Source organism: Salmo trutta, chromosome 28, assembly GCF_901001165.1.
Source record: "Salmo trutta chromosome 28, fSalTru1.1, whole genome shotgun sequence".
NCBI lineage: Eukaryota > Metazoa > Chordata > Actinopteri > Salmoniformes > Salmonidae > Salmo > Salmo trutta.
In genome coordinates this window covers 38,533,534-38,557,226 of record NC_042984.1, presented here as the reverse complement: position 1 = coordinate 38,557,226, position 23,693 = coordinate 38,533,534, and the positions used below count along the sequence as shown (strand labels likewise).

General features: G+C 44.0%; 1 protein-coding gene across 1 annotated transcript; it reads left to right on the top strand.

Moving 5' to 3' along the window:
- Positions 1-23,651, top strand: LOC115166379 (kinesin-like protein KIF20B). Its single transcript, XM_029720287.1, has 8 exons — positions 1-241; positions 20,658-20,842; positions 20,954-20,996; positions 21,604-21,762; positions 22,099-22,210; positions 22,353-22,424; positions 22,528-22,674; positions 22,948-23,651. Exons 1-8 carry the CDS (start codon positions 1-3, stop codon positions 23,378-23,380), a joined length of 1,392 nt encoding a protein of 463 aa, XP_029576147.1. The 3' UTR covers positions 23,381-23,651.
- Positions 23,652-23,693: the final 42 nt, after the last annotated feature.

Sequence of the window (23,693 nt, the reverse complement as noted above, 5' to 3'; positions counted from 1 at the left end):
ATGGATATTCATACAACATACCAGGACTGGTACCAGGACTGGTATACGTCATGGGGGCCAGACCCTAAGGACTCTATGCCTCGCAGCCAACCATTCTACTCCCCCCAGCCAAGACCCCCGACACCCCCTACATGTACACAGCCTGAGGATGTGTTTGATTGGGTGGTCAGTACTATTTTTGTGGACACCATCAAGGCCTCTGTAGCCACACTTTTAAACGTGGTGATTGGAGAGTATATACGTGAAAAATGCGGTTGTGAGATCAATCGGTTGTGAGATCAATCACCCCAGCCAGCGCCGGCATCCGTGTTTATAAGAGCCCCCAAAATACTACTTCTTCAACCATTTTGATGTGCTGGTGAAAAGACTGTGGTCCTGCAGGTTTATACCTTCGCTGGTCAGAGCCCTGGAGTCTATGGGTCTTGTGCCGTCTATTCCCAGAGTTTACGGGGTAACTGAGGCTTTCCTACATGAACTGAAGGAGGCGATCTAGATCCACGAGAAACTCAAAGAAATCCGACACACCCTGGTGGACGACAACAAATACAGGGAAGCTGTGATGGATGATGTGATGACTTTCTGGCTCAACAAAACCCAAGAGAACGAATGACAATACATATTTGTTATTTAGATGTAAAGCAATAGGGAACTATATACATACGATGTTAGAGAGAATAAATACATTTTTTATTTTGAGAGAACTTACAAATGTGATGCATCAGATTATTGAAAATAAAGTGAACAATATATCGTTCTGCACAACCCATAATACCTGGGCTAATGTAGAGCGTGTGCTAAAAATGGAGCAAATCATGAATCATGTACGACATATGGGCGAGAGTCTACAATGGGCACAACTGGTCTCCCGTCTTGTGGTTGATTCTGAAGAACTAGAAACAACCTTGTCTAAGATTTTATTTTATTTGTTTGAAACACCGTTTAATTATAACATGTATCATATTTGTTGTTTATATACGTATATAGCGGATGTGTGTGTTTTAAAAATTCAGCGACACAAGCCTGTAAATCTAAACCAAACATACAGGGTGTTGCATGCTTGGATCGTTGAGAAAACGGGGACAAGTATCCTGCAACGAATCCTGAATTGTCTGTATACGTAATACTTGATGTTTGCAAAAATAAAAATACAAAATGAAAATGAAATGTTGCCATTATTTGGAAGTGGCTCATTAACGTTATTGTACCTCAGAGAGGCAAGAAGGATGGCGGAGCAGATGTTGAAAAACGTGTATTATAGCCCCTCTAACCCGGGGTCTTATGGGGGTAAGGTGCGTTTACAGAGAGCTATAGCCGAAGAAACAGGTAGCCGGTGTCACAAGCGTCGTAAGGGACAGACCAAGGCGCAGCGGGTATAGTGCTCATCTTCTTTCTTTATTTTAAAGAGAACACTCAAACAAAATAAACAAACGACGAAACAGTTCCGTAAGGCACACAGGCTATACAGAAAACAACCACCCACAAACCCAAAGGAAAAAAGGGCTGCCTAAGTATGGCTTCCAATCAGAGACAACGAAAGACACCTGCCTCTGATTGGAAACCATACTCGGCCACACATAGAAAACGAACATAGAAAATGAAAACTAGAATAAATCCCCTCTAAATAAACCAACCCCAAAACACACAAAAACAACACCCCCTGCCACGCCCTGACCATACTACAATGACAAATGACCCCTTTACTGGTCAGGACGTGACAGCCGGTTAGGCAATGCTCAAGTGAATGAGTGGTTAGCCGAGCAGGATGCTTATACTCTGCATAAACCTGTACGAAAACAATTTCCAAGAAATACAGTTTTTTCTACTCATCCCTTGTCCCAGTTTCAGGCGGATCTATGTGACATGCAGGCCCTTGCAGATAAAAATGATGGAAATCGATACATGCTAACGGTTATAGATATTTTCTCTAAAATGGCATTTGTAAGGGTCTTAAAAAATAAGAGCGGGGCAGAGGTGACCAGGGCCTTTGACGCTATCTTGAAGGAAGGAGTCCCCAAGAAAGTGCAGATTGATGACGGAAAATACTTTTTTAATAATACTTTTCAGAAACTCATGAAGAAGCACAATATAGTACATTTTGCTATAGGCTCGGATTTGAAAGCTTCAGTTGTTGAACGCTTTAACCGAACTCTGAAAGAGCGGATGTGAAGATATTTTACAGCTCACAACACGCATAGATATATCGATATAGTTCAAGATTTAGTAAAGGGTTACAACTACAGCTACCATAAGAGTATAAGGATGAAGCCCGCAGAGGTCTCTTCTGAAAACTCTTTTCAAGTCTTTAAAAATCTGTATGGTTTGTTCCCCCTTCGCCGTAAGAAAAAAAAAGATTTTAAATTCATAGTGGGGGACTTGGTACGTATATCCAAGTTGAGGGGTGTTTTCAACAAAAAATATGAGCAAGGTTACAGCGATGAGGTGTTCACCGTTACCGAATGTCTACCTCGCGTACCCCCTGTCTACAAGTTAAAAGATTATGACGGGGAGCTTATAGAGGGATCGTTTTGTGAGAAGGAACTACAGAAGGTACAGATGGGTAAAGACAAAGTCTTTCACGTGGAGGAGATTCTAGATCATAAGAGAGAAAAGGGTAAAAAATGGGTGTTGGTCCATTGGAAAAACTGGCCCCAAAAGTTCAACAGTTGGGTTTTAGAACACGATGTGGTGGAGGCATCTGGGGTTAACTTAAACCCTCAGGCATGATAAATACAACATCATTCGCGTGTACACAGGAGTGCATCATGGAACACAGCGGCTTCTACCTGACCCTCCCCAGTAATGCGTCAGCATATATATATCGCAATAACCAAATTCAAATTATACAACCAATTTTCCAAAGCCTATAGAGTTATCCGAGGCCTGGGAAGAAGGTCTCAGCGAGATTACATACCCCCACAGCTGGTATAATATCAAGGATAAGGACCGGGATTTTTATTGCAAAAGGATATCGGAACCTGCGAAACTTATAAAGATAAAAAAGGTTTCTATAGAACCATCGACAGGATCGTCTCAGAGTTGAACGAACTCCTAACCCAGAACAATACGGAAATACTCTTGAGTTACAACCCTATTCATAAACGTGTACAAATCTCAGGGACTGCGGATAGGGGTATAAAGAACACCAGTAATTTAGCCTACATGTTGGGGATGGCTCCCAATAAATGGACGGATATAAAAGATAAATTAGCCCCATTCCCTGCGGATATAAATGCAGGGTTTTACAACATATTTGTGTATACCGACATCATATCATATCAGAGGGTAGGAGACAGTTGTGTGCCCCTCCTGAGAACAGTTCATATAGAGCAGGGGTGTCAAACTCATTTTAGCTCAGGGGCCACATGGAGTAAAATCTTTTCCCAAGTGGGCCGGACCGGTAAAATCATGGTATATATAACTTAAAAACAACAACTTCAGATTGTTTTCATTGTTTTAATACGATCAACATAAAGCTGGAGCCTGAGGACAGTGTGTCCACAATAGTACAAGCACAACATCACTATTAATCATAAAACACCTCAAGTTTATTTGAAAATTCTAAAGAAAAAGAACACACAAACACACAATGCCTCAGTGATTCACAGAAGTATATCACAGATCACAGAACTATATCAGGGTGTCTCATGCAGCACTTTAAGTGGGGTTGCATAGTTTAGTTGTCTCCTGATACCTGGCATCTTTTAGCTTTCACCAGCGCATCAATATCAGGCGTCACATCCTGAGTGGCAGCCAACTTCAGGATGTGATTCAAGTGCTTGTGCGTGAGCCTTGAGCACAGCTTTGTTTTATTTATGCTCATTACAGAGAAAACTTGCTCACAAAGATATGTGGTTCCAAACATGCACAACAGTTTTGCAGCGAGGGCTGTCAAGTTGGGGTAACCTGGCAAGAGATTCTGATAAAATGTGTCCAAGCCAGCTGCGGCAAATTTGCCCTTCATATCCGAGTCACACTGCAAGTCTATTATTTCAAGCTGACGGGCAGATCAGAGGGATTCACGGTGAATGGTGAGCAAAAAACGTTGAAGTCTTTCTCCAGTTCACCAAAAATCTGAAAGCGTTGCTCAAACTCCCGTAACAGTCCCGTTATTTTATCTTTGAACCGCTTCATGTCTGCCACATGTTGGGTCGCGCACACATTTTTCAGACAGGGGAAGTGAGCTGCATCACCACCGGCGAGTTGCGTCTCCCACAATGACAGCTTCAACTTGAAAGAACGTATGCTGTCATAATACTGCGTGACGACTTTGTTGCGCCCTTGCAGCTGTTTGTTCAAGTTATTCAGGTGCTCTGTAACATCCACCATAAATGCAAGGTCCTGCATCCATTCTGCGGAATGAAATTCTAACACTGGTTTGCCCTTTTCTTCCATGAACTGTTCAATTTCTTCTCATAAATCAAAGAAACGCCTAAGCACAGCACCTTGGCTTAACCATCTTACCTCAGTGTGGTATGGCAGGCCATAGATGTGGTCTTTCTCTCTGAGAAGGCTGTCAAACTGACGGTGATTCAGGCTTCTGGATCGGATGAAATTAACAGTTTGGATGACCACCTTCATGACGTTATCCATCTTTAATGACTTGCAACACAAAGCCTCCTGGTGCAAAATACAGTGAAAAGTCCAAAAATCACGTCCTCCATTTGCAGATTGCACTTTCTCTCTGAACTTTGTCACAACGCCTCCTTTTTTCCCGATCATTGAGGGCGCACCATCTCTAGCCAGGCTGACAGCGCGGGACCACTCCACTCCGACCCTGTCCAGCGCGCCGACGAGTGCGGTGAAAATATCAGCTGCTGTCGTTGTATCTGTCATCGGTACCAACTCCACGAACTCCTCGGTGACGGTCAAAGTGTCATCAACTCCGCGGATGAAAATGGCCAGTTGTGCAACATCTGTAATGTCCGTGCTTTCATCAATTGCAACTGAAAACCCAATAAATGACTTTACTTTTTGCTTCAACTGGCTGTCCAAATCCACTGAAAGATCGGAAATCCTGTCTGCAACTGTGTTTCTTGTCAGGCTGATATTTGCAAAAGCCTGGCGCTTTTCAGGGCACACAATCTCCGCTGCCTTCATCATGCATGTTTTTACAAATTCACCCTCACTACATGGTTTTGAAGCCACTGCGATTTCATTAGCAATGAGGTAGCTAGCTTTCACTGCAGCGTCACTGATGTCTCGGCTGTGAGTAAACACAGACTGCTGTTTCTTCAGACCCGCCAGACCCGCGTCCACTTTTCTCTTTTTTGACAGAGACATATTGGGGCAATGAGGGTGCCAAAGCAAATAATGTGAAAAGTAGAAGCCGTAATAAATATCGCGGGCAAAACAAAGTAGCTCATCCGGACTGGCTGCACTTGCTTGACCTACTTGTTCTGCTCCGGTATAAATCGTTTGCTTGCTTAACGCAATTGCTATTGCGCCATCCAGTGGATGCAATTGGAACAGCAGTTTATTTTCTTGAGAAATTGCAGCTCATTTTTATACTTTACAAAATCATCTCGCGGGCCGGATTAAACCCCTTTGCGGGCCTGATCCGGCCCACGGGCCGGACGTTTGACACCCCTGACTTAAACCTTCCGACCTTGTTTAGCGTTACCTAGTCCAACTGGGGCATGTTTTCACAAATGTTATCAGTTTCAATTGAGGACTTTTTTTGTTTTGTTTTTTAACGATAAAACCGCCGAGTCACGACACACTGGTCTAGCTCCCAAACTATTTCAGCACAGGCGACACATATATGAGGTGTATCAACGACAAGAAGGTACAAAGTGTATCGCTGAAATAGTCGTGACGAACAACGTTGAAATGATGCATTGACGTGATTAACGGAAATGCACCGTCACTCTAAAATAAATAAATAAATACAATAAATCACCACTTGACTCGCCAAGGTTTTGCTTTGGCAAGCTATCCGGGATCCTTGGGACGTCCCTATCCCCAAGTTGAAATGTACACAGGGTTAGGGTTAATTCAGTAAAGGTCATGGGGGTAGGGGTTAAGTTTAGGGTAGGGACAACCCAAGGTTTCATCATAACACTGACTGGTAAAGTAACGACGTTCTTGCCGTGTTTACCTGCGCCGTGAGACCCGTTTCCTCGTTGTCTTCTCGCCCCACTATCATACTACGAAGCTTGTCCATCGTTGATAATAACTATTTATGTGGATTATTATTTGGTTTGTAGCTAAATGAGCTAGCTAGACAGCTAAACTAAAATGCAGAGCTAGATTATCTAGCTGACTTCCTCAGACTTCACGATGGGCGTATCTATGTAATACTACGTATACTACCCAAGCAGCGACACGAGTTAAAAACTACATGGTCATTTCCATGAAAAAAATGTGTGGTATTCTTTACAAGTATTTTGTTTTAGTGGAAGAAGTTTAAAATGTTTTACTTAAGCCAATTGGTTACATTTAATCCAAGTTACATTTAGTAAAATAATATATTATTTTTTTGATAGAGTAGTCTATCGACCTTATTACTTTAGATTGTTGGGCAGTTAGAGTGCATTATTAATTACAAATAACTACACTCAGACTACTAAACTTGTATACACTTTCCTACTATAACACCATGGTATATGCAAAATGTAATAACAATGTACAGAAGACAAGGAGGCATTGTTGAAGTAGTGCTCTGATTTCAGATTTGAATATCAGAGAATTAGACCAAGGTGTCATACTCTTTACCTTTTTTTTCAATGTGCAACACCTTGTTGAGAAAAGTGGTCCAGGTAGCTGATTTGTGTCAAAAGTCACATTGGTTACTCGTTATTTAATGCTTAGAATGTGCTCCTCATTGTTATAATTTGAAAGTTCAGAAAAGTTTAATGGTAGTTAACTGTGGAAAGTTAGCTAAACTAGGGTGTGTTTGTAAATTCAGAGCTTTGTCAGATTGTCAGTTTTTACATTTCGCTCTAGGAGAATTCAGAGCACACATTGGACGGGTCGGGTTGATCCGAGCTTTCTGACCTCACAACTGCACCCAAGCTAACTGGCTAAAGTTGGCTAGCTTGCTAGCTACTTCCAGACACAAATGAGAGAACACCTTTCTCTGACCATTTTACTCGCCCTAGCAGAGTTGATCAGGCTGTTTTCATGTTATCTAGAGCATTGGTGACTGTAACTGTGCTGCTGGCAACAATTACGTTTTTGTTCTGTTTCCTGTTGATTGGTAGTAGATATTTATGTTCTTCACATTTGAATAGCAGAGAAGTAGACCAAGGTGTCATACCCTTTAAGTTTTTATGTCTACGTTGTTGGGAAAAGTGGTCAAGGTAGCTGATTTGTGTTAAAAGTCACAATGTTTACATATTGTCTCATGCTTAGAATGTGTCCCTCCATTATTATACACAGAGCAAAAATGTAAACGCAACATCAAAGATTTTACTGAGTTACAGTTCATATAAGGAAATCAGTCAATTAATTTATTTCAATTAGGCCCTAATTTATGGATTTCAAATGACTGGGAATACAGATATGCATCTGTTGGTCATAGATACCTTTAAAAAAAAATGGTGGTGTGGATCAGGAAAAACAGTCAGTGTCTGGTGGACCACCAATTGCCTGCACATCTCCTTCGCATAGAGTTGATCAGGCTGTTGATTGTGGCCTGTGGAATGTTGCCCCACTTCTCTTCAATGGCTGTGCGAAGTTTCTGGATTTTGGCAGGAATTGGAACACGCTGTCGTACACGTCGATCCAGAGCATCCCAAACATGCTCAACGGGTGACATGTCTGGTGAGTATGGAGGCCATTGAAGAACTGGGACATTTTAAGCTTCCAGGAATTGTGTACAGATCCTTGCTACATGGGGCTGTGTATTATCATGCTGAAACAGAGGCGATGGCGTCGGATGAATGGCACGACAATGGGCCTGTGGATCTCATCATGGTATCTGTGCATTCAAATTGCCATTGATAAAATGCAATTGTGTTTGTTGTTCGTAGCTTATGCCTGCCCATATCATAACCCCACCGCCACCATGGGGCACTCTGTTCACAACTTTTACATCAGCAAACTGCTCGCCCACACAACGCCATACACTCTTTCTGCCATCTGTCCGGTACAGTTGAAACCGGTTGAAGCCGAACTGCAGTCGGGTCAAGACCCTGGTGAGGATGACAAGCATGCAGATGAGCTTCTCTGAGACGGTTTCTGAAAGTTTGTGCAGAAATTCTTTGGTTGTGCAAACCCACAGTTTCATCAGCTGTCCAGGTGGCTGGTCTCAGACGATCCCGCAGGTGAAGAAGCTGGATGTGGAGGTCCTGGGCTGGCGAGATTACATGTGGCCTGCGGTTTTGAGGCTGGTTGGACGTACTGCCAAATTTTCTAAAATGACATTATGGCTTATGGTAGAGAAATTAACATTAAATTATCTAGCAACAGCTGTGGTGGACATTCCTGCAGTCAGCATGCCAATTGCACCCTCCTTCAAAACTTGAGACATCTGTGGCACTCTGCTGTGTGACAAAACTGCACATTTTAGAGTGGCCTTTTATTGTCCCCAGCACGAGGTGCACCTGTGCAATGATCATGCTGTTTAATCAGGTTTGTCACATGCCACACCTGTCAAGTGGATGGATTATCTTGGCAAAGGAGAAATGCTCACTAACAGGGATGTAAAATTTGTGTACAACATTTGAGAGAGATACTCTTTTTGTGCGTATGGAACATTTCTGGAATCTTTTATTTCAGCTCATGAAACATGGGACCAACATTTTACATGTTGCGTTTATATTTTTGTTCAGCATAAATCATTAATTGGGATGCAGCGGCCCCCTCTCTCTGGCCACTGGCACATGCAGTCAGATATCTATTCCACAGAGTTTCTACTGTACTCTCTTTGTGTGTCCTGTTTCAAATCAAATCAAATCAAATCAAATTTATTTATATAGCCCTTCGTACATCAGCTGAAATCTCAAAGTGCTGTACAGAAACCCAGCCTAAAACCCCAAACAGCAAGCAATGCATGTGAAAGAAGCACGGTGGCTGGGAAAAACTCCCTAGGAAAAACTCCTGAGAAAGGCCAAAAACCTAGGAAGAAACCTAGAGAGGAACCAGGCTATGAGGGGTGGCCAGTCCTCTTCTGGCTGTGCCGGGTGGATATTATAACAGAACATGGTCAAGATGTTAAAATGTTCGTAAATGACCAGCATGGTCAAATAATAATAATCATAGTAATTGTCGAGGGTGCAACAAGCACGTCCGGTGAACAGGTCAGGGTTCCGTAGCCGCAGGCAGAACAGTTGAAACTGGAGCAGCAGCATGGTCAGGTGGACTGGGGACAGCAAGGAGTCATCATGCCAGGTAGTCCTGAGGCATGGTCCTAGGGCTCAGGTCCTCCGAGAGAAAGAAAGAAAGAGGTGAAGCTTTACAGACATGCCTGGTACCCAAATTGATGAGGTATGTGGTGCAGTTGAGAGTCTAGTGGAGAGGAATAGATCCGGTTCATTCAGTGGTCCTGATAAGCCCTTTCCAGCTAGCTACTAGTTCAGGGGTATTCAACTCTTACCCTACCAAGTCCAGAGCCTGCTGGTTTTCTGTTCTACCGGATAATGAATTGCACACACCTGGTGTCCCAGGTCTAAATCAGTCCCTGATTCGAGGGGGAACAATACTCAGGTGGCGTTTATTGGGCTAGGCGCTTGGAGGTAGCACATAGGAGGATAGAAATGACAGAAACAGAAGCAATGTTTGATTCTGTTGGAGAAAATGCAGATAGAGGAAATTAGTGGAATACTGTAACATCTAAGAATGGAGCTAAAGTTTAATATCAAGATGTCTCTGTATGATAAATCCCTCATTACTTATTAAGAGTGTGATTCATGAGCAAGGATGTTTTTTGGGGGGGGACCAAGTTTGCAGTCACAAAGATGGTGAAGGATGCATTGGGAGAAGTGGAGTCAGTCAGAGTGACCAAGAGTGGTATTATGTTGATTTCACGTGGGACAAAAGAACAAAAGGAGAAAGCACTGTGGATGTACAAAATTATTATCGACGCATGAAGTGGAATGGTATGATTATCAGAATAGGGCACCGATATTGAGGTTTCATGGTTTAAGATGAACATGCCAGGAATAGTTGATTCACGTCGTCTAACCCGCACTGTGAATGGAAAGGAGGAAAACCTTTCTCTATTATTGATGTTTGATGAAGAAGTTCTCCCGACCCATGTAAAGGTGGGATATATGAGATATGACGCGGTGTGAGCTTATGTACAAAAGCCACTTCAATGTCATGAATGTAACACGTTTGGCCAGGTCTTTGAAAACGGAATATCATTATTGAAGAGTCTGAGGATGCACGGTGTTGCAAATGTGATGGGAATCAGAATTCCCTGAGTGCCCTACACCACCTTTCAAAAGTTTGGGGTCACTTAGAAAAGTCCTTGTTTTTTAAAGAAAAGCAAATGTTTTGTCCATTAAAATAACATCAAATTGATCAGAAATACAGTGTAGACATTTTTAATGTTGTAAATGACTATTGTAGCTGGAAACGGCAGATGTTTTTTTTTTTATGGAATATCTACAGTTGAAGTCAGAAGTTTACATATACTTAGGTTGGAGTCATTAAAACTCGTTTTTCAACAACTCCACAAATTTCTTGTTAACAAACTATAGTTTTGGCAAGTCGGTTGGGACATCTACTTTGAGCATGACACAAGTCATTTTTCCAACAATTGTTTACAGACATATTATTTCACTTATAATTCACTGTATCACAATTCCAGTGGGTTAGACGTTTACATACACTAAGTTGACTGTGCCTTTAAACAGCTTGGAAAATTCCAGACAATGATGTCATGGCTTTAGAAGCTTCTGATAGGCTAATTGACATCATTTGAGTCAATTGGAGGTGTATCTGTGGATGTATTCCAAGGCCTACCTTAATATCTACACTGTATTTCTGATGTGGTGTTATTTTAATGGACAAAAAAATGTGTTTTTCTTTCAAAAACAAGGACATTTCTAAGTGACCCCAAACTTTTGAACGGTAGTGTATATATATTAACAAATTATCTGTGGTAGGCTATGTGAATAACGTGGTAGGCTACATGAATAAAGACATGCTTCTGTCTGTAATATTTGACTTAGATTTATAAGGACGGTTCAAGTTTACAGTTGAAGCTGCTTCACTCAACTCTGCCTCATGCCCCGTCACTACAGAATTTAGTTAGCTTCTTAGCTAGCAGTAAAAGGCATGATTGTTATTAGCCTATTTAGCTCCAACCAGCTAATCTGCCATGATGGATATCAAATTACACCACCGAGGCCGCCACCAAGCCCAGCAGCAATGATGCTGCCGAGCTCCAGCTAGCTCCGTGTGCAGAGCCTACCCCCCTTCCATTAGTGTCGCCAGGATAATATGGCTCCACAGCCCCCCTCCACCCCCGACTGTTCCTGGCGATCTTGGAACAAAGGAGCTAGCCCTGGTTAGCCTAGAATGAATGAGCCAGTTGGAAGCTGGTGGTGATTACCCAGTCTGTACCCAGTCTATACCCAGTCTGTACCCAGTCTGTACCCAGTCCCAACTTCGGCAGACAAGCATCCCCCCTCCTGAAATTCTCACTGAAGTTTCTAGCCACAAGCATAAGCTAGCTAGCTGGGGAGGGCTCATTTGGACGACTGGCTGAACTGACTGAACCCCAGTCAACTCTCACTGTTCGACAATACGGCAATTCATCAATGTTGGGAACCAGGCGTGTCCGTACAGCCTCTCCCACAAGCCAACCTTTGCTACTAGCCTACTACTGCATGTGCGATAACTATTTATTTCTGATTATTATATTAGCCGTTGTCGGGTTGCATCAATTCAATCTGGTATTGGAATAAAATAGTCAGTACAGAGTAACTACTCATTTCTTTGTACTTTAATTAATGCAAACTCTTGAATGGTAAATATGATGTTCGTATATACGGGCTCACTGAAACACCCCGCAGGGCAGACAGAGATCTAACTATTCAACCACAAATTTCTTCTTTAATACTAGCAGAGGCTGGGTGTGGTTTAGACTTACTCCAGCCTATCGTTGGCGTGCAGGTTGGTCCCAACCTCCTGGCTCATCACGTTGCCAGGCGTTGGATCTTATCTTCTTAGTGTATACTCAAGAGTCAGCAACCACTCAATTTCCAGTGATTGACTTATTCAGTTGTTTCGCCATTCTATCTGTTCCTCACATGCTCCCCTTGATTGGTTTCACAACCTCCTATCACTAAGTCAGCTGCCTACACCTTGTTACACAATGTTCTCTTTGTCTACCCATTATGCTGTCCTGTTTAAGTTCTGATATATTATAAACCATAATTATACATTTACATTTAAGTCATTTAGCAGACGCTCTTATCCAGAGCGACTTACAAATTGGTGCATTCACCTTATGATATCCAGTGGAACAACCACTTTACAATAGTGCATCTAAATCTTTTAAGGGGGGGGGGGGGGTTAGAAGGATTACTTTATCCTATCCCAGGTATTCCTTAAAGAGGTGGGGTTTCAGGTGTCTCCGGAAGGTGGTGATTGACTCCGCTGTCCTGGCGTCGTGAGGGAGCTTGTTCCACCATTGGGGTGCCAGAGCAGCGAACAGTTTGGACTGGGCTGAGCGGGAACCGTGCTTCCTCAGAGGTAGGGAGGCCAGCAGGCCAGAGGTGGATGAACGCAGTGCCCTTGTTTGGGTGTAGGACCTGATCAGAGCCTGAAGGTATGGAGGTGCCGTTCCCCTCACAGCTCCGTAGGCAAGCACCATGGTCTTGTAGCGGATGCGAGCTTCAACTGGAAGCCAGTGGAGAGAGCGGACGAGCGGGGTGACGTGAGAGAACTTGGGAAGGTTGAACACCAGATGGGCTGCGGCGTTCTGGATGAGTTGTAGGGGTTTAATGGCACAGGCAGGGAGCCCAGCCAACAGCGAGTTGCAGTAATCCAGACGGGAGATGACAAGTGCCTGGATTAGGACCTGCGTCGCTTCCTGTGTGAGGCAGGGTCGTACTCTGCGAATGTTGTAGAGCATGAACCTACAGGATCGGGTCACCGCCTTGATGTTAGTGGAGAACGACAGGGTGTTGTCCAGGATCACGCCAAGGTTCTTAGCACTCTGGGAGGAGGACACAAGGGAGTTGTCAACCGTGATGCGAGATCATGGAACGGGCAGTCCTTCCCCGGGAGGAAGAGCAGCTCCGTCTTGCCGAGGTTCAGCTTGAGGTGGTGATCCGTCATCCACACTGATATGTCTGCCAGACATGCAGAGATGCGATTCGCCGCCTGGTTATCAGAAGGGGGAAAGGAGAAGATTAATTGTGTGTCGTCTGCATAGCAATGATAGGAGAGACCATGTGAGGATATGACAGAGCCAAGTGACTTGGTGTATAGCGAGAATAGGAGAGGGCCTAGAACAGAGCCCTGGGGGACACCAGTGGTGAGAGCGCGTGGTGCGGAAACAGATTCTCGCCACGCCACCTGGTAGGAGCGACCTGTCAGGTAGGATGCAATCCAAGCGTGGGCCGCGCCGGAGATGCCCAACTCGGAGAGGGTGGAGAGGAGGATCTGATGGTTCACAGTATCAAAGGCAGCAGATAGGTCTAGAAGGATGAGAGCAGAGGAGAGAGAGTTAGCTTTAGCAGTGCGGAGAGCCTCCATGACACAGAGAAGAGCAGTCTCAGTTGAATGCCCAGTCTTGAAACCTGACTGATTAGGATCAAGAAGGTCATTCTGAGAGAGATAGCAGGAGAGCTGGCCAAGGACGGCACGTTCAAGAGTTTTGGAGAGAAAAGAAAGAAGGGATACTGGTCTGTAGTTGTTGACATGGGAGGGATCGAGTGTAGGTTTTTTCAGAAGGGGTGCAACTCTCGCTCTCTTGAAGACGGAAGGGACGTAGCCAGCGGTCAAGGATGAGTTGATGAGCGAGGTGAGGTAGGGGAGAAGGTCTCCGTAAATGGTCTGGAGAAGAGAGGAGGGGATAGGGTCAAGTGGGCAGGTTGTTGGGCGGCCGGCCGTCACAAGACGCGAGATTTCATCTGGAGAGAGAGGGGAGAAAGAGGTCAAAGCACAGGGTAGGGCAGTGTGAGCAGGACCAGCGGTGTCGTTTGACTTATCAAACGAGGATCGGATATCGTCAACCTTCTTTTCAAAATGGTTGACGAAGTCATCCGCAGAGAGGGAGGGGGGGGGAGGGGGAGGAGGATTCAGGAGGGAGGAGAAGGTAGCAAAGAGCTTCCTAGGGTTAGAGGCAGATGCTTGGAATTTAGAGTGGTAGAAAGTGGCTTTAGCAGCAGAGACAGAAGAGGAGAATGTAGAGAGGAGGGAGTGAAAGGATGCCAGGTCCGCAGGGAGGCGAGTTTTCCTCCATTTCCGCTCGGCTGCCCGGAGCCCTGTTCTGTGAGCTCGCAGTGAGTCGTCGAGCCACGGAGCAGGAGGGGAGGACCGAGCCGGCCTGGAGGATAGGGGACAGAGAAAATCAAAGGATGCAGAAAGGGAGGAGAGGAGAGTTGAGGAGGCAGAATCAGGAGATAGGTTGGAGAAGGTTTGAGCAGAGGGAAGAGATGATAGGATGGAAGAGGAGAGAGTAGCGGGAGAGAGAGAGCGAAGGTTGGGACGGCGCAATACCATCCGAGTAGGGGCAGAGTGAGAAGTGTTGGATGAGAGCGAGAGGGAAAAGGATACAAGGTAGTGGTCGGAGATTTGGAGGGGAGTTGCAATGAGATTAGTGGAAGAACAGCATCTAGTAAAGATGAGGTCAAGCGTATTGCCTGCCTTGTGAGTAGGGGGGAAGGTGAGAGGGTGAGGTCAAAAGAGGAGAGGAGTGGAAAGAAGGAGGCAGAGAGGAATGAGTCAAAGGTAGACGTGGGGAGGTTAAAGTCACCCAGAACTGTGAGAGGTGAGCCATCCTCAGGAAAGGAACTTATCAAGGCGTCAAGCTCATTGATGAACTCTCCAAGGGAACCTGGAGGGCGATAAATGATAATGATGTTAAGCTTGAAAGGGCTGGTAACTGTGACAGCATGGAATTCAAATGAGGAGATAGACAGATGGGTCAGGGGAGAAAGAGAGAATGTCCACTTGGGAGAGATGAGGATTCCAGTGCCACCACCCCGCTGGCTCGATGCTCTAGGGGTAGGCGAGAATACGTGGGCAGACGAGGAGAGAGCAGTAGGAGTAGCAGTGTTATCTGTGGTAATCCATGTTTCCGTCAGCGCCAGGAAGTCTAGGGACTGGAGGGTAGCATAGGCTGAGATGAACTCAGCCTTGTTGGCCGCAGACCGGCAGTTCCAGAGGCTGCCGGAGACCTGGAACTCCACGTGGGTCGTGCGCGCTGGGACCACCAGGTTAGAGTGGCAGCGGCCACGCGGTGTGAAGCGTTTGTATGGCCTGTGCAGAGGGGAGAGAACAGGGATAGACAGACACATAGTTGACAAGCTACAGAAGTGTTGTTTCTTGTATTATTGTCTCTTGTGTCTTTAGAGAACTGTTTCACTTTGATATCCTTTTTCTTCTGTCCTGATTTTCTCTTTCTTTTCTTCTGTTAACTAGATATTCTTTGTTATTCTTAGACTTAGCTAGCTAGCTTCTTCCAAAAGAGTCCCTAGCAACTGCTTAGCAACTGGTAAACAATTCAGCTAGCTAAGATAACTACAATTTTATGAAAAATAGTAACTTTTTTCAAAAGCCTATCTTCTTTGTTTGTTGCTTGTTTTTTCTCCTATTCAGTCTTGCAGTTTTCTTTTTGATTTTTTCCGATGTACTTCACTCTAAAAACCATGTAAATTTCAATATTTGTAGGAGCTCATTTTTCAGCTGCTGCTGCTCAAATTGGAATTCCGTGACTCCAATTATAGTTGCACATTCAATATCTGCAGAAGCATAAAACCGAAAAATAACCCCACACCGTACACTCCCATTCCTTTAATTTACTTTGATCTTTGCCTCAATAGCGATTTTTCTTTTTCCACAATCCTGAATTGAGATCTGGGAAAGGTAACTAGGAAAGAAGGAGAGGAATGGAATCTAGGGAAGGATAGGGAGCAAGGACAGGAATAATGGAAAGGGAGTTAGGAAATGATAGGGGGGCTAGGAAATTAAAAGAGGGGAGGAAAGGAAGGAAAGAGTTCAAGGAAAGGAGATAGAAAGGAAGCTAGGAAACGAGGAGACAAAAGGAATCTAGAATAAAAGGAAATGAAAGTGAGTTAGAAAATTGAACTAGGAAAGGAAAGTGAGTTAGAAAAGGGAACTAGGAAATGATGGAAGGAAGAAACGTTATAAAGGAAAGGAAGCAAAAATACTCCTTCCATAGTTGTTTTTGACAAAAATTAAGACGTGTCAGTTTGTCTCTCACGAGGTTGGAGTAATAACAAGTTCAACTACTTAAGACATTAGCTCGCATCTAGGTTGTGCCTTTTAGATTTCGAGAAAATTAACCGCTAAGGAAGAACGTTTCACTTCTCTCATTGACTTCTCTAACACCACACTCATGCCTGGACTGCTTGGTTTGCTTCCAAAGCGTTCCCGGAAGTCTCGCTGTGTTGCACCTCTGGGTTCAGAAACTCTTGTGGTTAGACGGTTTTGATTGAGGTGTGTTTTTTCTTCCTTTTCTTGCCACGCAGCTAGCGTACATTTCAGCTACCGTACTGCAAGAGTATGAGTCGTATTTCACTGTTAGTTTTACACAAATAATTGTACATTTTCAGTTATAAAACTGACGTTAGTATTAGTGATGGGTGTACTATTGCTTCATGAGTTGTATGCGTGTGCTTACTGTGATTGTCACCCTGATATTGTCTACTAGGTATCTACTCCCCACGTCTTTGCTGGACAGTAGTGCTTGGCAAGCTGGAGCGAACAGCACTGTGTGTTGTTGCGATCCTGTGCCTGTCCCGCAGGTGTGATGTTCGAATGTATCGATCCTGTGCAGGTGTTGTTACACTGGTCTGCCGCTGCGAGGACAATCAGCTGCCTGTCCTGTCTCCCTGTAGCGCTGTCTTAGGCGTCTCACAGTACGGACATTGCAATTTATTGCCCTGGCCACATCTGCAGTCCTCACGCCTCCTCGCAGCATGCCTAAGGCTTGTTCACACAGATGAGCAGGGACCCTGGGCATCTTTCTTTGTGTGTTTTTCAGAGTCAGTAGAAAGGCCTCTTTAGAGTCCTAAGTTTTCATAACTGTGACCTTAATTGCCTACCGTCTGTAAGTTGTTAGTGTGTTAATGACCGTTCCACAGGTGTATGTTCATTAATTGTTTATGGTTCATTAAGCATGGGAAACAGTGTTTAAACCCTTTACAATGAAGATCTGTGAAGTTATTTGGATTTTTACGAATTATCTTTTGAAAGACAGGGTCCTGAAAAAGGGACCTTTTTATTTTATGCTGAGTTTAGTAGTTATGGAATTCCAGCGCTTCTAGTGTTAAAACTCTATTCGAAATCCCCCCCATTTCTCCTTATATGGTTGCTTTCGACACCCCTACTTTTCCTGAGAGCTGCACTGAGAGATGACATATCAGTGGGTGGCAGCATAGAGGCTGAGGAATGACGTCGCAGTTGGAGCCTATGGAAGAAAACCCCCACTTTATTCGCATCCATGAACACTTCCTCTCCCGATTGGTCGAATTTAAAAATATAAGACCGCGACAGTTTGGGCTGAAGAAGGATTTCTGATGCGATCAATATTTGGGGAATCAGTTCTGTTACGTAAGTAGAACAAAAACAAAAAAGCCTGAAGTCAATTGAATGTTTTTTTTTAATCATTCGGACAGGGTAGCGTTATGCATGTTTCTTTATTCTGTTAGCTACCGTTGCCATCGTCTGAATGTTGGTTTAGCTAAAGAATACGTTATTATTGACTTCGTCTCTTCCTCTCTCTGGTTTAGCTAATGTTAGCTATAACACAGCGCTGTCAGTGCACATACCAAGGAGTTTATTAAGTTAATGCCAACATTTTTCTACTCCAAAGCCACTTGCTTATTGTGCTGATTTAACATTAGTGCTGTGATCTGCCTAGCATGTAGAAGGTGTGCTTGCTGAACATCTAACGTTGGCTGTCTCTATCTCCCACAACATTATTAAACACAGGATGATGGAATCGTGTTTTTACAACAAATTGGAAAGCGTGGAGCGGGACGTTAACTTCGACGACTTGAAGAAAAACCTATTTTCTGAGTTTAATTCCATAGACTCACAGGAGTCTTGCCTGGAAGAGCATGAACACTTGCAGGTGTACCTTCGCATTCGACCATTCACATCAGCTGAGAGTGAAAATGGCGAATCACAGGTAATTGAACTCAACACAACACACACACCCATCGGACTTGAAATCCAGGCAGGGGCGTATTCATTAACTTTAGCGCACAGAATAATCGATAATTTATAGATAGGCTCAAACACTTCGCAGACTATTCGGAATGGCGATGGTTACATATCGGGATTTAAATCGATAGTTGCATATCGGGATAAACATTTCTACATGTATCGTTTTTACTGTCGCAATATTATGTTTGCGCTATTTGGCTGTACCTGCACCAAAACTCCAGTATTTCACTTCATAGCTTGTTCTCCATCTTTTTAAATAAGGAGCCAATTTGTTTTCAGCACTAATTTCCATGACGGATCAAAATGCGTCTTCTGATTGCTCTGTCTTGTCCCTCTGCAGCAGACATGGTGAGCAATATGTTTGGAACATCAAAACGCAATACACATTGAAACGTGAGAATTGTTATACATATCCTATTGGCACCAAGTGTCATGATAATATCATATCTTCAGGTCCCTGGCAATTCCCAGCCCTAGTGGAAACCATACAATTCAAATGAACTACAACTTCTGTTTAAGAACCCAACAACTTTTATGCCATGTTGAAGTGTTTGAAATATGATATCTGTTGCAAAATGTTTTTTGGTGTAATGAATACACCCCAGTTTGTCACATGAACCATCTATATTGAACAAAAATATAAACTCAATATGCAACAATTTCAAAGATTTTACTTAAAGTTCATTTAAGGAAATCAGTGAATTTGAAATTAATTAATTAGCCTGACTCTATGGATTTCACATGACTGCAAGTGGCCACCATGGGTGGGAATAGACAAACCCACTGGGGAGCCAGCCCAGCCAATCAGAATTGTTTTTTTTCCAGACGAGGGCTTTAATTACAGACAGAAATACTCTGCAGCACCCCCCTCAGACGATCCCGCAGGTGAAGAAGCCAGATGTGTCGGTCCTGGGCTGGCGTGGTTAAACATGGTCTGCAGTTGTGAGGCCGGTTGGACATACTGCCAAATTCTCTAAAATGACGTTGGAGGCGGCTTATGGTAGAGAAATAAACAAATTCTCTGGCAACAACTCTGGTGGACATTCCTGCAGTCACTCCCTCAACTTGAGACGTCTGTGGTGTTGTGACAAAACTGCACATTTTAGTGACCTATTATTTTCCCCAGCACAAGGTGCAGCTGTAATGATCATGCTATTTTAATCAGCTTCTTGATAATCCAGCCACCTGACAGGTGTGGCATATCTTGGCAAGGGTGAAATGCTCACTATCAGGGATATAAACAAATTTGTACTCTATTTGAGAGATGTTTTTTATGTGTATGGAAAAAAATCTGCTGTCCTTTATTTCAGCTCATGAAACATGGGACCAACACTTTACATGTTGCGTTTTTATATTTGTGTTCAATATAGATACCCATTACCTCACCACCATGCATACACTTCCGATTAACAAGAGACTTGGAAACATAATAACTGAGCTTTGACTATGACTTGCTGTCTTTTCCCTGTACACATTCAAGGACTGCATTTCCATCGAGCTCCCGGACACGGTCCTCCTTAAGGCTCCAAGGACTTCGCTCTCAGCACAGCCCTGTGACAAATCGGCTCAACGGTTTCAATTCTCACAGGTCAGTCAGCAGGGTTTGTTGGAGACACACATTACCCTTTTCCTAGGAACAGAAAATGAAGGTTCTTCCAACCACGTTCTTTTTATTTTTGTCCTCAGGTCTTAGGGCCAGAAACCACTCAGAGGGAGATGTTTGACGGCACAGTGAGAGGTCTCGTCAAGGAGGTTCTGGAAGGCGGAAATTCTCTGGTTTTCACATATGGAGTGACAAATGTGGGAAAGGCATTCACTTTTCTAGGTTTGATTTCTTGATTATTTTCTTGCCCATGCAGAGTTGGACAAATGCAAACTGTGACGTTTTGGTGTAACATCCAACTTGTACATGAGGTCCAACTTGAGTTGGCACAGATTCACTGTTAGAATACGAGGTCCAACCTGAGTTGGCACAGATTCACTGTTAGAATACGAGGTCCAACCTGAGTTGGCACAGATTCACTGTTAGAATACGAGGTCCAACCTGAGTTGGCACAGATTCACTGTTAGAATACGAGGTCCAACCTGAGTTGGCACAGATTCACTGTTAGAATACGAGGTCCAACCTGAGTTGGCACAGATTCACTGTTAGGATTTTCACATTGCTGGTATTTTATGTTGAGACTTAAATCCTCTGATGGTGCTTCTAAGTTTCTATCGCAATCAAAAAGCTGTTGAATGTATGAACTGACATGCTCTTTATGGGAAATTCCTGCTAACGAACACTGAGACAAAGTGATTGAGAAATGAAGAGATCCTCAACACCTGTTGGTGTTTAGGTCCAGAGGCCAATGCAGGGATCCTCCCCAGGTCTTTGAATGTCATCTTCAACAGCATTGAGGGGCGTGTTTACAACCAGATGACTATCAAGCCACAGCGATGCAGAGAGTTCATCAGGCTCACTAAAGACCAGCAGAGTGAAGAGGCCACTAACAAGAGAAATCTCTTCATGCTCCTCAAGGAGGTACTGGGTTGGTTCATTGACCTGATAAAAGCCATTGCATTACTCAACAGGTTGTTCTTTGGTTCTAGTATTTTATATTAAATGACGTCCCTTATTGCTCTTCCCCCATAGAGTGATAACCAGAAACGCTTCACCAACAAGACAACCCTGGAAGGCAAGGAGATGTATTATTTTATATGCCATTCAGCAGATGCTTTTATCCAAAGCAACTTAGTCAAGAGTTGATACATTTTTCCATATGGTTGGTCCTGGGAATTGATCCCACTATTCTGGCGTTGCAGGCTTCTACATTGTGAGCATTTTACTCACATGCGCCTAAATATTTTGCTCTGCAATCTGTATTTTTATTTAGCATTTAGTGCGCCTAGAAAAATGAAGGCTTCTAACTTTATTACCTCCAAATATTTTTCATTGTGCTCCTGCATTTCTTTGTGCACGCCTGTTTTTCAACTTAGTCGCACACTGGCTCCTTTTTTTTTTTTTTTTTTTTTAAAGAAAGGTTGCCGTGGAGAGCCCCGCGTGCTACATGGGACCAAATTATTTATATTATCATTCCACAATGCATAGTCCTGTCCTGCATTTAGACATGATTGTTACATCCCACATGTCGCCATCTCTCTGGTAGTTTGGTGTATCATTAGCCATTTACAATAGACTTCTATCCAACCAGAGGTTTGTAACAGGCTAACAGCACCACTTGTTTCTCTGACAGGGTCCACACTAAGTGACATTGAGGGGACTGTGACGGAACAACGTTTCAGTCTGGTTGTTGAAGCACACCAAGTTCTCCGTCTGGGTGTCCTTCTGTGAAATCTACAACGAGAACATCCACAACCTGCTGGAGCCCTTACCGATCGGAGCCCAGAAGAGGACCACACTGCGGCTGTTGCAGGATGTCAAAGGCAACTCCTTTGTAAAAGGTATCGGCTGCAGGTTGTGTGACATTACTTAGCCTTTTATATTTATCCAATGAGACTTAGTCAGGTGTAACCGATGTGAAATGGCTGGTTAGTTAGCGGTGGTGCGCGCTAATAGCATTTCAATCAGTGACGTCACTCGCTCTGAGACTTGAAGTAGGGTTTCCCCTTGCGTTGCAAGGGCCGTGGCTTTTGTGGCGCGATGGGTAACGATGCTTCGTGGGGTGTCAGTTGTTGATGTGTGCACGGGTCCCTGGTTCGAGCCCGGGTTGGGGCGAAGAGAGGGACGGAACCTACACTGTTACACAGGCATGCGTACGTTCCTGTGTGTGATTTCAGGTCTGAAGTGGGTACAAGTGAACAATGCGGAGGAGGCCTACAAGGTGATGAAGCTAGGGAAGAAGAACCAGAGCTTCGCCAGCACAAAGCTCAACCTCCTATCGAGCAGGAGGTGATTATTAAGCACGTCAATCCTTTCCCTTTTTGAATGATTTGAATCTTTCTTTGGGCTGGTACTAACTTGCATGAGCCAAGTTCACACAGCGCAGTAGATCGACCGCTGTGCTCTTATAGAAATCTGTTCCTATGCTCAGCCACAGCATATTTTCTGTTCGTATCCTGCGGCTGGAAGATGCTAGGATTCCTCGTGTTAACTCTATCAGCGAGTAAGTGAAATGGATATTAATTTGCACAAAAATGATATCCTTAGAAGCCCTATGCAGTATGTGTGGATGTGTGTGTATTAAGGCAGGGTTTCTTTATGTTCAGTCTGTCCTTGTGTGACCTGGCTGGATCTGAGAGTTGTTTTAAAACTCAGAATAAAGAGGAGCCTTTGAAAGAGGCTGGGAACATCAACACTTCCCTGATGACACTGGGCAAGTGCATCAACACATTACGGCAAAGCCAGCAATCCAAGTGAGCCTTGAATGTCTGCTTTCTGAAAAATATTTAATGGTTATGTAATTATACATTTTACAAAGTGTCGGGGGGGATACAAATCAGCAGCTTGGAATTGTTGATGTTCTGACCTGATGAGAACCACAGTGGAAATAAGTCGGACTTCTTATTCTGTCAGTCACGTTTTTCGATGTAATAGATGTACTGGATTTATAGTAGTTTTTTTATTTTATTTTATTTATTTTTTCTTTTTTTAATTACTGACAAATGTAATCAAACCCTTGTTGCTAGGCTACCACAGCACGTCCCCTTCAGGGAGAGCAAGCTGACCCACTACCTACAGGGTTTCTTCTGTGGGCGGGGCAAGGCCTGCATGATAGTCAACGTCAACCAGTGTGCCTCCATGTACGACGAGACGCTCAACGTGCTAAAGTTCTCCGCCGTGGCTCAGAAGGTAGTGGTGCTGACCACCAAGACCGTCCCCCACCTTGTCACCAAGAGGTCGGCCCGGGAACTGTCCATGATCATCAACGACGCAGACAGGAAGTACCTGTTGGGTCAGAAGAGAAGGAGCTCCCTGGTTGGCTGGGAGACCAGTCCGGAGGACGTGCGGGAGCATGACGACACAGAAGAGGAGAGCGTGATGGAGACCATGCAGGAAGTGGACGATGACGAAAAGGTTCTCATCAATAAAGACATTTATGAGGCAAGTCTCTCCCCCTAACTACTTCTGTGGCAGTTTTTGTTAGATTTCTACACAGAAAATCCAATTGGCTCATCAATGCTAAAAAACCTACATTTCCAGGTCCTGATTTGATTGTTTAGACATTTGGGGAAGATTTAGGCCTGCTAATAGTAAACGGACCAGAGTTTCGCTCATCGGGTGAAATGGTCTAAACTCTGGGACCCTATTAATGTGAAGTTCATCTCCGGTTAACCTAGAATTAAAGTGTCACGTAATGCTCAATGACGTCTGTCTACAAGAGGTAAATGTCTGTCAACCCTTCAGAGCCAGCTACTCCAGTTGACGGAGCTCT

Bases quoted from the DNA above. Each gene is read 5' to 3' on its own strand.
- LOC115166379 (XM_029720287.1), top strand. From the start codon at position 1: ATGGATATTCATACAACATACCAGGACTGGTACCAGGACTGGTATACG. The intron at 20,843-20,953 runs GTACTGGGTTGG...CTTCCCCCATAG, and splicing joins TCTTCATGCTCCTCAAGGAG to AGTGATAACCAGAAACGCTT. The intron at 20,997-21,603 runs GCAAGGAGATGT...ACAACGTTTCAG, and splicing joins CAACAAGACAACCCTGGAAG to TCTGGTTGTTGAAGCACACC.